This window comes from Chiroxiphia lanceolata, chromosome Z, assembly GCF_009829145.1.
Source record: "Chiroxiphia lanceolata isolate bChiLan1 chromosome Z, bChiLan1.pri, whole genome shotgun sequence".
Classification (NCBI taxonomy): domain Eukaryota; kingdom Metazoa; phylum Chordata; class Aves; order Passeriformes; family Pipridae; genus Chiroxiphia; species Chiroxiphia lanceolata.
Window position 1 is genome coordinate 15,490,345 of NC_045671.1, and position 13,970 is coordinate 15,504,314.

The following is a 13,970-nucleotide window of genomic DNA, read 5'->3' on the forward strand; positions in this document are numbered from 1 at the left end:
GAATCCTGAAGCAAACAGAGGCTGGCATCCTTGTTGGCCTCTAGAAAAGGATAGTCTTGTGAAATGTTTAGTCAAAGGCTTATAGTACTTGCCAAGGTTCTTGATAGAACAGCAGTCTAGTTATATTTCCTTCAGTTCAGTGATCAAAGTGATGAAATAATGCCTAAAAAGTCAGGACTCTGCAATCCTTATTTTATGGAGATAATACACAATTGCATTTTTGTCACTGCAGTGTATGAAGAATTAAATGAAAGAGACATAAATTTGTCAGTGAAATGAACAGTTTTGAACAGTGTATGCTGCAGCACTGTCTGTCCCACAGGGATTAGTGTTTCATTGTACTTTTTTACCTTGTTGAATTCATAACACTCACAAACTTAATTTAGAAAATATGTGAAAAACAAAGAGACAAAAGACCTCAATTGCTAAAACTGCCTTTTATTTTCAGCTTATTGTTTTAATTTTAAAAAGATTTTTTTTGATGGTACAGAGCATCCGAATCAGCACCTTTGTATTTACAAACTACAGAGAAACCCTGTCAATTTATGTTTCCTAGTTCTGACTTTTAAATCATGCAGAAAATCTTACTCTTTGTTCCTGTTTTTTCTGAAAGGCTTAACAGCACATTACTGCAACAAAATCATGTGTTGAGGGTTCCATTCACAAAGTAAGTTTACAGCACAGTAAATATTTAGTAATTTCATAATAAATGAAATCTATAATGAAAATGCACATATATACGTATACATGTGTGTATATCTATATATAGTGCAGCTTTTGTGATGTGCTATGCTTTCTTCGGTTTTAGTAATTTACAGTCAAGTTCATAAGAGTATCATTAGTGCAAATTAATGAGATTTTGCTGTACAGTTATCTTGTAACAAGCACTTAGACTTGCACTTATTTCAACTGATTTAGGCCGGTGTGATGAGTTAATTTTCAGCATCTGGTTTGGTGAGAGATTTCTCAAGCTCTTCTGCAGGATTAGATTTCTTCTGGCTTGGGATAGCAGGTAGGGCACGGCCTAGTTTGAGAGGCTCTCCTGATAGACCAGGTAAAAGAGAATAGAGGATATGACCTTGAGAATGTCCCTTTTTCTGGGAAGGGAGATTGGAGCTGATGGGAGAATAACTGCACCAGTCCTTAGGGACTTAAACTTCTTAGCATCCTGAGGTGATAGCTGAATTAGAGGTAAAAAAAAAAAAAAGGAGAAAGAGTCCACAAAGTCAAAACCATAGCATTTTTACAAATGAGTTTGCTACTTTCTTTGGACTGTTGTCTCTTATTGTCTGTACTCAAACCTGTATTTGAAAAATACGATAAAAATATTAATAAAAAAATCGCATAAGCCTGGCAGTGTTAATCTTCAGCTGAAGAAAACAACTGCACTGTTAAGTGATTTATTTTGTGTTTGATGAAAAATAAGCCTTGACAAGTTCAAAGGTTTGCTTTTGATAAGCAGAGAATCTATAATTTGTCTGGAGGGAACTTGGTCTTTTGGAGAGATTTCCACCACACATTTTTTAATCACAAACAACAGGGTGACTGAAACAGAAATGTTTCATGGGAATATATTGTTTTTACCAAAAATGCTTTATTACCCAGGATAAATGCTGATAAATGCTGATAAAAACCTTAGGAAGATGAAATGGAAGAATGTGTCTGGGTTGATTTAGGCACAGTCATACAGGTCCACACATGCTCTGCTATTCACAGGCCACAAAAGTAGCCCATTACCCTGTGGCACAGTGAAATGCACACTGAAAGACCAAAGGTTGTATCTCTCTGTCGTAGCCTTGTAAGATTCTGTGGATTTAGATCATCTTTAACTTCCACCTCACGCTCAGCAGTGTAACATTGTTTGTGCTTTAATGTTAATATAGTTCTATATCTTCTTTAAAATTTATAGTTCTAGATCTTCTCTCTTACAAACAATAGAACTAAAATATAGTTCTATATCTTCTCTCTAAACTGAAATCCTTAAGCTCCTTCATTTTGACAACTCATTAATTTTCTGATTTTTTAAAAGGAGAATTGAGAATCTAAAATTGAAGACCTATTTTTCTCTGCCTTGGAATTTATTATGAATTGTATTAACTTCTTTTAATTTTATTCTCCATTTTATTCACAAGCTCATTGTATACAAACAGCTCAGGTTTTTCAGTTTAAGCATATGAAGAGTTCCCTATTGGAGTTAACATCACCTCTGTTTCAGCTACAGAATCTTCCTTGCAACTTTTCATATTCATTTTGCCTTGACTGCATTCTCATTGCATCTGTGATTTCCTTTCATCTGCCTATTTGTGGTGAATATGAGAGGCTATTAGCATTTTCCCGAGGTGTTCTAGTTTGAAATTTTGTGTTTTATTTATTTTGCCCTGTTGAAAACAAATGTTACCTCTCTAATGTCTGCAGTAGGCCCTGACTGCATATATATTTTTTTTAGTATATATTTTTCCAAGATTTACCGGGTATCAATTTAGGGCAAAGCAGAATCTTTATAGAGAGGATTTAGAAACCTAGTAGATTTTTTTTTTTCTTTTTAAGCTAATTTCAATTACTATTCAAGCTGTTATGACCTGAGCAGACGATATTTACCAGAGCTGCCAGGCCTTTGGCAGTGTACTGCAATTTGTGAGTCATATTCAAGGTTAATTCATGTTCAGAAAGTCAGGAAATCACTTAGTTCTCCTTTCCATGAAAAAAACCCAAGCCAAATCATTTATACTTTGCTTTAGTTGGTATTCAATTTGTGTGAAACAGAGAGGGCTAAATACAATAAACAAGCCCATTTGTTTTCTGGCACATGGCTGAGTGCTTTGTATTCACTGAAATTTTGGTGAGTAAACCAGACGCATGTTGTGAGGCTCATTTGTTTCCCTTTTTGGAACATAGTCACATGTTAACGTATTCGAAGTTCTCAACAGTGTGAAAAATATCCAGAACACTTTAAGTACTAGATAAGGCCTTAATGAAGGGCTTAAGTAGGGCAAAAGCACTGTAGCTTAACTTCATGACCATGACCAGGTAGCCATGATAAACCCAGTGATAAAGCCATGATAAACACCAGTGCTTTCCACCTAGTCGCACATACTGTGCTCAGTTTAGAATATTTGATTTAGGATTCAGGATTGGTACATGTATGACTTTGAAACAATACATATAATGACTAGTATTAGCATGTGTATTGAAACCCATGAGCCTGGACCCTGAATGGGATCTGTGAGAGGCAGAGCCCTTAAGGTGGATTGTCATACATCCAGGAGCTACATACAGCAAAAGCACCAGTAATTATTCACGTGCAAAGGGCACAGTCACTCGCTGAAGACCTAGTGGTACAATATGAGCTACTAATTCAGGGAGCCTTTTCCACTCACTAGTGACATTTGAGAAGCTGCTATTACCAACTGCAGAGGTAAAAATAAGGCTATCGGAGAGGCATTGCCCAAGGAGTATATTGTCCAGCAGAAGGGATGGCTCTTAGGCTCCCTTCCTTTGCAAACAGTGGACAATGGTGGCCTTCTGCAGAGATGTGGGTGCTTTGTGAAATGGCTTGCAGTTAACTTGGAAAAGAAGAAACTTCAAATCATGGCCATTAACAGCAAAACTAACCACCAATCCCCCGAAAATATTGTTAAATTACCTGTAGAAACAGATTTTTTTAATAGTTTTTTGTTTGTTTGTGTTTTTTGTTGTTGTTGGGTTTTTGTTCAACAAGTACTATGGTCACTTTCTCTAGAAACAATGCGGTGTCAGACCTTCTAAGCCATATGAAGAAGTGAGAGCAGCCAAGAGTTCTCTTTTTTATTGGAAGATTCTTCTGGCATTCTGTGAGGGGTGTGTAATAGTTATAAGCCTGTTTTCCGGGGCTTGTTGGGAGTGTTGCATGATGAAATAGAAAGAGTGTGCTGAGGGTGAAGCACACGTGCTGAGGCTACTCAAGAAGCCATGTGAGGAACCTCTTTGACCTTGGGGATATCTTGAGCATGAGAATTTATGAACTGTGGTATAAAGTCACTCAAGTACTCTTTTCCTAGGTTACTATTTCATTTTCCATTTTCTAATGTGTGTTTTTGAATGTTTTTGCTTAGAGATTTAAGTATTTCTTCTTTTTTTTCGTTGCCCTTCCCTTTTCTGGGGACACATTTCTTCTTTCTGTTAATCTCTGAGTAGTTTCAGTTCTCTTTCTAGTTTATTCTTATTTTATTGTTCTAGCTTTCTGGTTTCTTTCCTTTCCTTTCTTTTTTTTTTTTTATTTTTTTTTTTTTATTTTTTATTTTTTATTTTTTTCCTTGCATGTTTTTAACACATATCTTATGTAATAAAAATACTAGAGAAACACAAATGATGACATTCATCTTTGTTGCTGGAGCACTTTGCCAGGATAAAAGCTGTGTCCAGAATGGTAATATTTTTAGGACTGGATGGAGGATGACTGAAATCTTGGCTCTGGAAAAGCTATTTGGAAAGCTCCAGGAGCAAATGTGTCATTTGTGTTAAGAAAGAAAAAATGTAATTTATTTTGCAAATAATTGTGCTTTTCTGTTTCTGGCTTGAACTAATATTCAGGCAGTAAAGGCACCTGGATGAATGTGTTCTGTTAGTTAATTATTATTAGTTGTGGTAATTTTATCTTATTTGTAAAAGACACTTTTTGGCTGAGGCTAGAACTAAATTCTTGACTATTTATATGAATTACTGCAAGAACAGCAATGATTTTGAAATATTCTTTTACAACTATGTTATAACAGAAGACACAGAGAATGTTAGTAGAAAGCTTAAAAAATTGAACACTTGGAGCTGGGATTTTAAAAGCACTTAGATTATCTTCTTTCCTCAGAGCAGACAGAGAATACCCCCTCAGTAATTTACTTTTCTTTTTTCTCTCTTATTTACAGAGAAGCAGCAGTGCAGGATCCTGTATAACCCTGTTCAATCTGATGTTCCCTGTAAAGCTACCTCTGCTGTGTCATTTTTAGTAGTATTGTTATAACTTCAGAACTGCTTCTGAAACTCAGATTACAAAAGAGTCTTAAATTTAGCTCTGAAATGTGAGTGGTTTAGGGCCTGGCTGATCTGCAGGATGACAAACAATAAACTGCAAATCCCCATCCAGTATACACTGGGAGATTTGTCCTGTGTGGAACAGAAAAATGAGAGGGCAGGACACTGCTGGGAGTAGGGCTAGTGTTTGTATATGAAGAACACCCCAGCTGCTGACTTGATCCAGCCTGGAACAATCACTAAGTCTTGACACTCTGCCAGGGCTGTGGGAGTGGGGTGAAGCTTTCCTGCTCTTTGTGACTGTATTTCAACAAGGTGAGTGTGAGCCAGCAATGTGCTCTTGAGGTTACAAGAGCCTACAGCACCTGGGGCTGCATCAGGAAAAGCACTACCAGCAGATTGTGGGAGGGGATTCTTCCCCTCTGCTCAGCTTGGGTGAGACATCTGGAGTAGTGAGTCCAGTTCTGAGGCCCCAGTATAAGAGTGACGTGGACATGCTGAAGCAAGTCAAGTGAAGGGCAATGGAGACGATCAAAGGATTGGAGTGTCCAGCCTCAAAGGGGAGACCGAAAGAGCTGAGACTGTTCAGGCTTGAGAAAAGAAGGCAGCTCAGGGGATCTTATCAATATGTATAGATATTTGATTGGGGAGAGTAATGGAGAAGGAGACAGATTCCTCTCACTGGTGTCTTACACAGAGAAAAGAGTCAATGGCCAGAAATAAGTAAGAAGAAACCTTTTTACTCTGAAGGTGGTCAAACACTGGAACAGTTGGCCCAGAGAAATTGTGTTGTCTGAGTCTCCATTCACAGACATATTTGAAACATAACTGGATTGATCCTGCTGTAGGAGATTTCTCCGTGGGCAGAGGGGTTTAGACAGTCTCCAGAGGTGTCTTCCAACCTCAACCATTCTATGATGCTTTGAAAAAGGAACATAAACCTTCTCTCAAGCCTTCAGATGCCAGTGATGAAGGCACACAGTGTGAAACTATAACTGATACTTGTCTGTACTTACCTTTGTGAGCACAGTGGTTGGGTATGGGACCTAAGCTGTTACATACACGAATAAGATTTTTTTTTGTGTGTTGGTCTATGGACATCTGTTGTAAATGTTTACCTGTGAAAGAAAAATAATTTAAATAATACACCGTGCACTGTAAATTTTGGGTTTCTAGGAAAAAAAAAGAAAACTTACTTAGTAATTCTCAGAACAGTGTAATAACAAGAAACCACTGACTGAGAAGAAAAGCTGTTGCTTAGTTTGCTTTATATTAATTAAAAGGAGTGATTGATTTAATATAACCTTCACATATACCCTTACCACTTCTTTCCTCTCATATAATATAGTATTAGGTCTTAAAACAGGCACAGTCCAGTAGCTAGCTCTGCATAAGAATATTTGGACACTAAATTCATAGGATTATTCAACTAGGTGGATTTGATTTCAGAATTGAAGCTTTAGTTTGCAAAATACTCTAGTAGGGTCTCATCCTTTCTAAGTACTAGAATACAAATGGAGTTCAACTGCTGGTTGGAAAAGGAGGCTGGCTGAAGCAGTAAAGATGAGGTTTGAGAGTGTTTTGCTGCAGATGAAAATGTATGAGAATTGATATAAACTGACGCTGATCCTTATTAAACTATGTTTATGGCAATTTCATTTTTACAAAGAAGAATGGATACTGAAAAATGAAAGGTTGACTGGCTAACTGTGGCATGTCTCTGGTTAAGATAAAGGTTAACTTTGGTCTAATACTATTAAAATGGACAGTATGTTAGAAGATGTAATGCATTTCACTGAATAAATGACATGACTAATATTGAAAAAGTAGAAACTCCAGCACCAAATTAGCATTTTTCGCAGATCCTTTTCCTGAGCTGATCTTATTCTGTGATGTTTGAGTCCCTCAAATTATTTTTCTTGTTATCACCAGATTTGCGATGAGCTTTGTTATGAGTTGTCCTACCAAACAGCTGCTCATCTATCAGGACACTGCAACATAGTTCACTGCAGAGTAAACGCATGCTCTGTCAACACACAGCGACAAGGGGAGACACAGGATGAATGTAGCGGGACATCATAAGCAATGGGAAGAGACAGAATGATAATTATTAATTTCCTCTGAGGCTTTGTAGTTGGTACTTGAAAATACCTATGTATTGCTGAGCTGTGCAAGATAAAGCTACAGAAAAACAGTTGTATAGCTGTTTACTAGAGCTGCACTGAAGTAGTTGTCAAGACTGCTGTAACTACCTTATTATTTTACTACCACACTAAATGGATTCTGTGTGAAAGGAGCTAAAGTGGTGTTTATCAGACATAGTGCAGCCTTCAGCTCAGCATGGAAGAAGATTCTGGTCCAAAAACCACAACAGTTATAGACATTGGGTCAGTCTGCTGGATCTTGTGAGTAAAGATGATGTGTATTGAGCTAAAGCATGAAGAATCTTGTATAAGGGAGCTGTGCCTAATAGAAACAGACTTTGGTTTCCTTTTCCTGTGTTTTACTCTTTATTTAGTCTTTAACACTTCAGTGTCTAGTTGGTAAATTTCTTCTACAGACATTGCATTCACTTTCCACAAAGAACTAATATCAATTTCAATATAGCAGAGAATCATCTGTTGCTCTCATTAGTGCAATTTGAGTTATATTGGTTTAAGTGATGCTTATGCTGAGAACTAATGGATTATTGTGTATGTACCACTATGGCTTTCATGATGGGAGGTTGTTGTTGCTATCAAGAGATATGTTTATTTCATAAATGGGGATATCTGGTAGCAAAACAACAGTACAAAGCATAATCATGTTTGCAAGGCTGTGTGAATGCTTGGAAAAGAATACTTTTTTTAAAAGTTCTGGCATCAAGTGGAAGTATTCTGCTCTTCCTTCCTGTTTGTTCCACATAACATGTGAAAAAATAGGATTTTTTTCTTTGAGACATCATCTTTGCTGTCCCCAAGAGCACACTTACGATGGCATTTATTTTTTAATGAAATGGAAAGGAAGCAATTTTATTATTATAAAATGCAGGACTGTATTTGGTTTTGTTTGCTGACATTTTTTTACAGGTTGTTCTTTTTGAATCACGTTGTGCTGTGTTTTAGGTAAAAATTGTTAATATTATGATGAATGTCCCACATTAAATTGGTTCTTCACTTTGAGAAAGCAACAGCCACACTGATTAGCTGTGCTCTACTCTTTCTTGGCCAAGAAATACTTCCTGTTGGACTACACCATCCTGCTTATACCAGTATAAACTTAATAATAGCCTGCTTTTCACATTACCTATTGAAGCAAATAGAAGGTACTGGGCTGCTGTAATAAAATCTGTAATAAAGTATCATCTTAGACCTGGAAGTTTAGTAATGTAAAAGATGAGTGGGTGATACGCTCTCAGAGCTGCTTTATATTTGAGACAGGCTTCCTTTTTCACATGTCACTTGGAGTTTTTCTAGTTACACCATTTTTCCTTGTGGAATGTAGCTGCCAGTACGTTTTGCAAAAAGAGATAATTGCAAAGCTCCTAAATACAAAATGCTTTGGATTGCTGATGCCAGCTCAGTACTGCAGCTGGGAAACCCTCTTGCAGTATTGACAGTAGTTTTTGGTATAGTCTATCTTTGCTCTCCTCAGTGGAGGGCAAGACAAAGCAGTAATTCTGAGAGAAACCAATAGCATAATGGTAAGGTAATTCTCACTGCTACCCATAGCAACCTCTCTCCTTTGTGTAAGTGCTAATGCTCAGCTAGTAAATTGATTCATCTTTCATTCCCAGGAGCACAGAAAATAGAACAAAAAACCTCTAAAAGGTTTGATACATGTATGTGCCAGCTCCCTTTGTAGCAGTGAGCACAAAAATTAGCTTTGACTTTAATAATAGACATGGTCATGCAAGACTATAAACACTGTGTTTCAACAGAGAAAATAATTTTCAAATTGAGTTCCTCTAGGTTACTGATACCCATAATCCTGGCCTAAGTATTTAGTGATTAGGAAATTATATGTAGCCCCCACAGTCATGAATTGAGAAATGAAGTTTTAACACTTCAATGCCTTCAAAATTCAGATGTTGTTTTTTCCATTCAGCTAAGTCTTCTGCAGAAAAAAAACCCCAAAACAAATCAACTGAAAAACTCCAACCAAAAACAACAAAAGATACTTCTCCTCAGAGGAAGCTGCCTGCACAGCACTGCTGGCTGGACTGGAGCCAGGCTTTCTTTGCTTCTGGTCCCTCTAAGTCCTGCAGGCACGGTGCACCGGAGACCTGGAAGCCCTGGAGCTCATACAGTAAATGCAGTTCTAATTCACGGCAAGTCAGGTGGCTTTAATTACAGGGGCAGACAGATTTAAACCACACACATAGGCATGAAGTGGGAGAAGCAGATCTTTTTATCGTGAAGAAATGTTAGACAATATCTATGCTGTGCAAGGTATTCCTGACAGACATTGTCTGCCTCTTTACAGGCTTTTAATTCATATGTTTCAGAGGAAGTCCTTCTTGTCAGCTACAGGAATCTTTTTTATTGTTGGAAAATTTTGCTAAAGGGAGCTGGTACAAAGAGAACTGGACTTAAAGCAGACTTAGTCTTTTTATTCTCCAAGGGAGATAATAAAATTTCGGAAATAAAATTAATTACTTTTCCTTTGGACATGCAAAGGTGGCTCCCATTGCAACAATTAGAAGAATTCAAATAATTGATACGATTTTGCCCTTATTCATACATGTAGACTTCTGGTTCTACACCCAGTTCCTGTGCAGATCATGGAGCACTGAGTGGATGCAGCCTGTCCTGATTCAGCTGATTGCAGCTTTTTATCATAAGATGTCCATAGAAACATCTTTTCTAGGAAAACCACCTATCCTTCTGTCCAGAGCAAACAAGGATTTAAAAATTTTCTTAAGACTGTAGTATACTACATTTGATAATACATCAAATGTTTTAATAGTCTAGCAAATTCCAAAACATTTCCCAGAAATAGTTGTCCTCCAGTTTGGTTTATCCAGTTTGAGTTCATTCCTCCTATTGCTGTCAACTCCAATATCTCAAATATATTAGCCTCACTGTGCCCTATTATATTGAGGCTGTAAAGAAGCCCTGCAGGTATTCTCGTGTTCCACATGTGAGCTGAACCTTGCAGAATTCAGTGTAGAATGAGTCATGCAGAAGCAATCCGTGGTAGATGTGTGGAGAGTAGGGTTCATATGGTTGAGTGAATAGGGGAAGAGTGCATTGTAAAAAAGTAGTGACACCTATAGAGCAGTTCTATTAAGCTTTCAGGAATATGACCTGATGTTTGGGAAGTGGAACTTTTTGAATAGGTCCTTTTTACTTGGAAAAGCTATTTTCAGCCTTTATTTGCACAATGTAGAATGGCCTGTCATTCTGAAGTTAGTCTCTACTCTCGTCAGACATGTGCACAAAGATCTGCTTTTTTATAGTTCACTTAGATGTCAGTACAGTTTGCACTATCATGCAGCAAATTGGGGGTTCTTCTCAGACAAGGTTTCTGTTCACTCCTCTCTTTACTGAAGGGTAATGGCTCATGTCTCTTGCGGTGAGCATAGATTAACTTATTGTATAATGTTTACTCCTTTTAATGGTGTACTGGTAAGTTTGGGGTTGCTTGCTTCATTTTCAGTTGGATATTGCAATAGTTGAAAGGCATGCTAGATGTGTTTAATTTTGGCATAGGACTAATCCCAAAGGAGATGAAGTTGGAGACATTAATACGTTGAAGTAAACTCCTGCACACAAGCCAGTCAGCCAGATTCATTTAAACATGGATGTGAGTCAAACAAAATAACAGATCCCAAATCCAGCCAAACTCTGGTTTCAAATTCACCTTAGAATTCTCAGGCTCTGCTTCATTACTGTTGCATTACAATTTCCAGACCACTGCATAAAAGCATTTACTCCACTTCTGTAAATTTACCAACCTGAATTCAGCTTTGGAGAAACCATAAGAACAGCATGTTAGACCAAAGAGCTGGCACTAAGAGTGAGAGGAGTGAAAAGGGGTGCCACTGCAGCCTGGAGTCAGAATACTCATGTATAGGGAAAGTGGCATGGTGTAGAGCTGTCCAGCATGGCAGTGGATGTGATAGGATCCAGAAGCAGCTCTCAGCCCAGGTGCAGATTTTAGTGCAGTACTGTTCCCTTGCACATCTACTCCCAGGAGTAGATGTAGATACAAAGCAGAAGGTGTGATAGTAGATGTTAACGTGCAATTCACAAAGCATGTGTATTATTGAGGGGCACTTAATGCTCAAGTACCTTACGTGCTTCCTAAATACCTGCATTTTTGCTTGCTCAACAGACCTACTCAAATCTCTTATTTCCCACACCTTCAGCTTTCAGCTGATGTCCCATCTACATGTTATCTGTAATGACTACTACATACTGGGAGAAGATACTGAAAAAATATTAAAGAAATAGAAATGTTATGGGTCCCTATTTTTTTCTGACTCAGCTTGCCACATCAGTCTATATAATAAGATTTGTGATAAAGAGAAGATAAAAAGATTACCTGATGGAGAACTAGGAAGTGAGGGAAGGCAGGGAGGGCACAAAAGCACATGGTGAGATCTATCAGAGTTTAAGTCACTTATTAGTTTGTCTGAAGAAGTCCTAGTACAGACTTTGTAGGAGAGTAGCTGGTTAGAGTCTGCATTCCAGGGATCATCCAGCAAAGCCTGGCAGCTGCTTCTGTGGTCCAGCAAGTTGTGTTCACTCCTACTCTTTTGAGACTTGTGTGGAAAATGGTGGGTACTGGTGCTAAAAGAGAAGCTTGACACTGTGTTCTGGGAAGCAGTTAGGAAGGAATTACCTGCAGTGACTGGGGGAAGGCTCTGCATGCTGATGAGCAGAAGTCCCTGACATGCTGGTTGCTTCTTTTCTGGTATGAGATACTTCGTGTCTGTGCTCCTTCTTTTAAAGTCATGGGTGGTCATACAATGATTTGGAATGTCTTTGCAACTGGTGTTCATAATGCAATCAAAACAGGTGATGATATCATCTACTTCTGAGGTCTCTTCTTTGAGATGTTCTCTATTTCTCTCCTTCTGATCTTTTTCTGATCTTCTTTCTTCTTTTTGCAAGAGAAGATGTGGTTCAGCATACTGAATCGTCCTTCTTTCTTTATACCTCTGTTGTCCTGGGAGGGAAACTGATGAACTGACTCAGATCTGCTGGAAGTACAAATCAAAATGTGATGACAGTATTACCAAACAATTTAAAAATTCTAACTGTGTTAGACCATGAAATGTGTGATATACTGTTCAGATACATTTGCAGGGGTGGTTCAAGGGTGCAGAAAATTCAGACTCCAAATTTGTAATTAACAAAGACTGAAAATGTCACTGTGTTATTTCCTCCTTTCTTATCAGTTGATTGCCTTAGAGTCATCTTAATGTAACCCAATGCAGCTATCTGGGAAAAACGAACAAACTTTTCTGGCTTCAGCATGTATCAACTGCAAAGATCCAATGACAACAGGAAGATGGTGGGTTCAAAACAAGTGGTCTTTGTATTATGATCTCTTTGGAAAATGGTATTTACAACAGTACAGTCGTTGCTAACATTGTAAAAAGGCACTAGTTCACCATGACTTCCCTCCTTTTCTCCTTTCCTTTTCCCCCTTTGCCCTTTTCCCTTGCCTTGCCTTGCCTTGTTTAAGGAGTCCAACACAGTTTCAGATCGATGAAGATAATTACCTGTAGTGGTATCGCTGTAATGGTTTTGAGATGAATGTCCTCTAACAGACAGAGTGCAGGAGAAGGAGGAGAGGTAATAATACCTATGTCTCACAAGTTGTAGCATAGGAAATAATACTGACTACTGACTGGAAAGGAGGGGAAAGCACAAAGAAATGTGATGATAAATATAACTGCATCCTAATTTACCAAAGTTGAAGAATGGAAGTTAATTAAATAACAGCTGCTGAAACATGAGAAATACAAAGAGAGAGGAAGATCATAAGCAATAACTCTTTTGTTATACTTTTTAACAAAGAAGAACTCAGAAGAGACAATCAAGGTAGAGAACTAAAGAAGGCTAGGAAAATAACTTCAAACCCTTACCTTGAGGATGAAAACTTGAGATTTATTTTATTATCTATCTGGCAAAGCTGCTTTTGTGTTCAGTCTATCTGTCTGTCTTATTATGCAAACACACAGCTAGCACATAGAGATTTCAAAAAAGTGGAAGATATATATCTGAAGGCTGAAACTATTCTGTAAGACAAATTTTCTGTATGAAGATGACTGGGCCAGAGCTACACTCACTACTTCAGAACCTTCTGCTGGTTGGTAGGCTAGTACTGTAACCTCAGTAATGAGTAATGAGCAGATGACTAATTCTGATGTTGCTACATTGGTGGAAAGCTTGAACTGAGTATTGAATGGGAATCAAGAAGACATCACACAGGGCTCAAACTCTTCACTAGCATACAAAAAGCAATACATTTGTTTTTTAGTCAGTGGCAACATGTGAGCAAGGTGTGAACTTTACCTGCTCTCTTGAGACAGCAGCTTGATGCATGCTGTGTGCCCACGGTACACTGGATATGTCAGAGGAGTGTTTTCATTGATATCTCGAGGACTGCTGTCTTTCCCCAGTTCTAGCAGTGCCTGCACACAGTCAGCTTTCCCTGACTGTGCTGCAGCCCAGTGCAAAGAAGTCCTACAGAAAAAAGGGAAGTATCATTAAGATAGCTGAATAGATTTACTACTAAAACTCTTAATGACATAATGAGGTGTGCATAGGATATGCTCCTTGTTCAGATTTATGACATATATTTTAAGAAATTATCCAGCAACTTATTTCACATTGGCGTAGCTGCATTTATTTAGCTTTAGATAAAGTAGGTATGGGGCTATACTATACATGCTGTGTAATAGTGTCTCCTCCACTGCTGGAATTGCAGAGTAGGAAGAGTGTCTAAAGTTTTCAGAGAAGAATTTTAAA

The 13,970-nt window shown here is 38.0% G+C and overlaps 1 protein-coding gene across 1 annotated transcript in view; it reads right to left on the bottom strand.

The window, feature by feature from the left end:
* Nucleotides 1–422: 422 nt before the first annotated feature.
* ANKRD55 (ankyrin repeat domain 55) overlaps nucleotides 423–13,970 on the bottom strand; it is a 48,200-nt gene continuing 34,652 nt past the window's right edge. Inside the window, 6 exon segments of the mRNA XM_032676267.1 lie at nucleotides 423–1,105; nucleotides 1,108–1,187; nucleotides 6,023–6,122; nucleotides 11,533–12,075; nucleotides 12,078–12,193; nucleotides 13,515–13,685. Of these exon segments, the coding sequence (XP_032532158.1) occupies nucleotides 933–1,105; nucleotides 1,108–1,187; nucleotides 6,023–6,122; nucleotides 11,533–12,075; nucleotides 12,078–12,193; nucleotides 13,515–13,685 (1,183 nt within the window). The 3' untranslated portion in view covers nucleotides 423–932.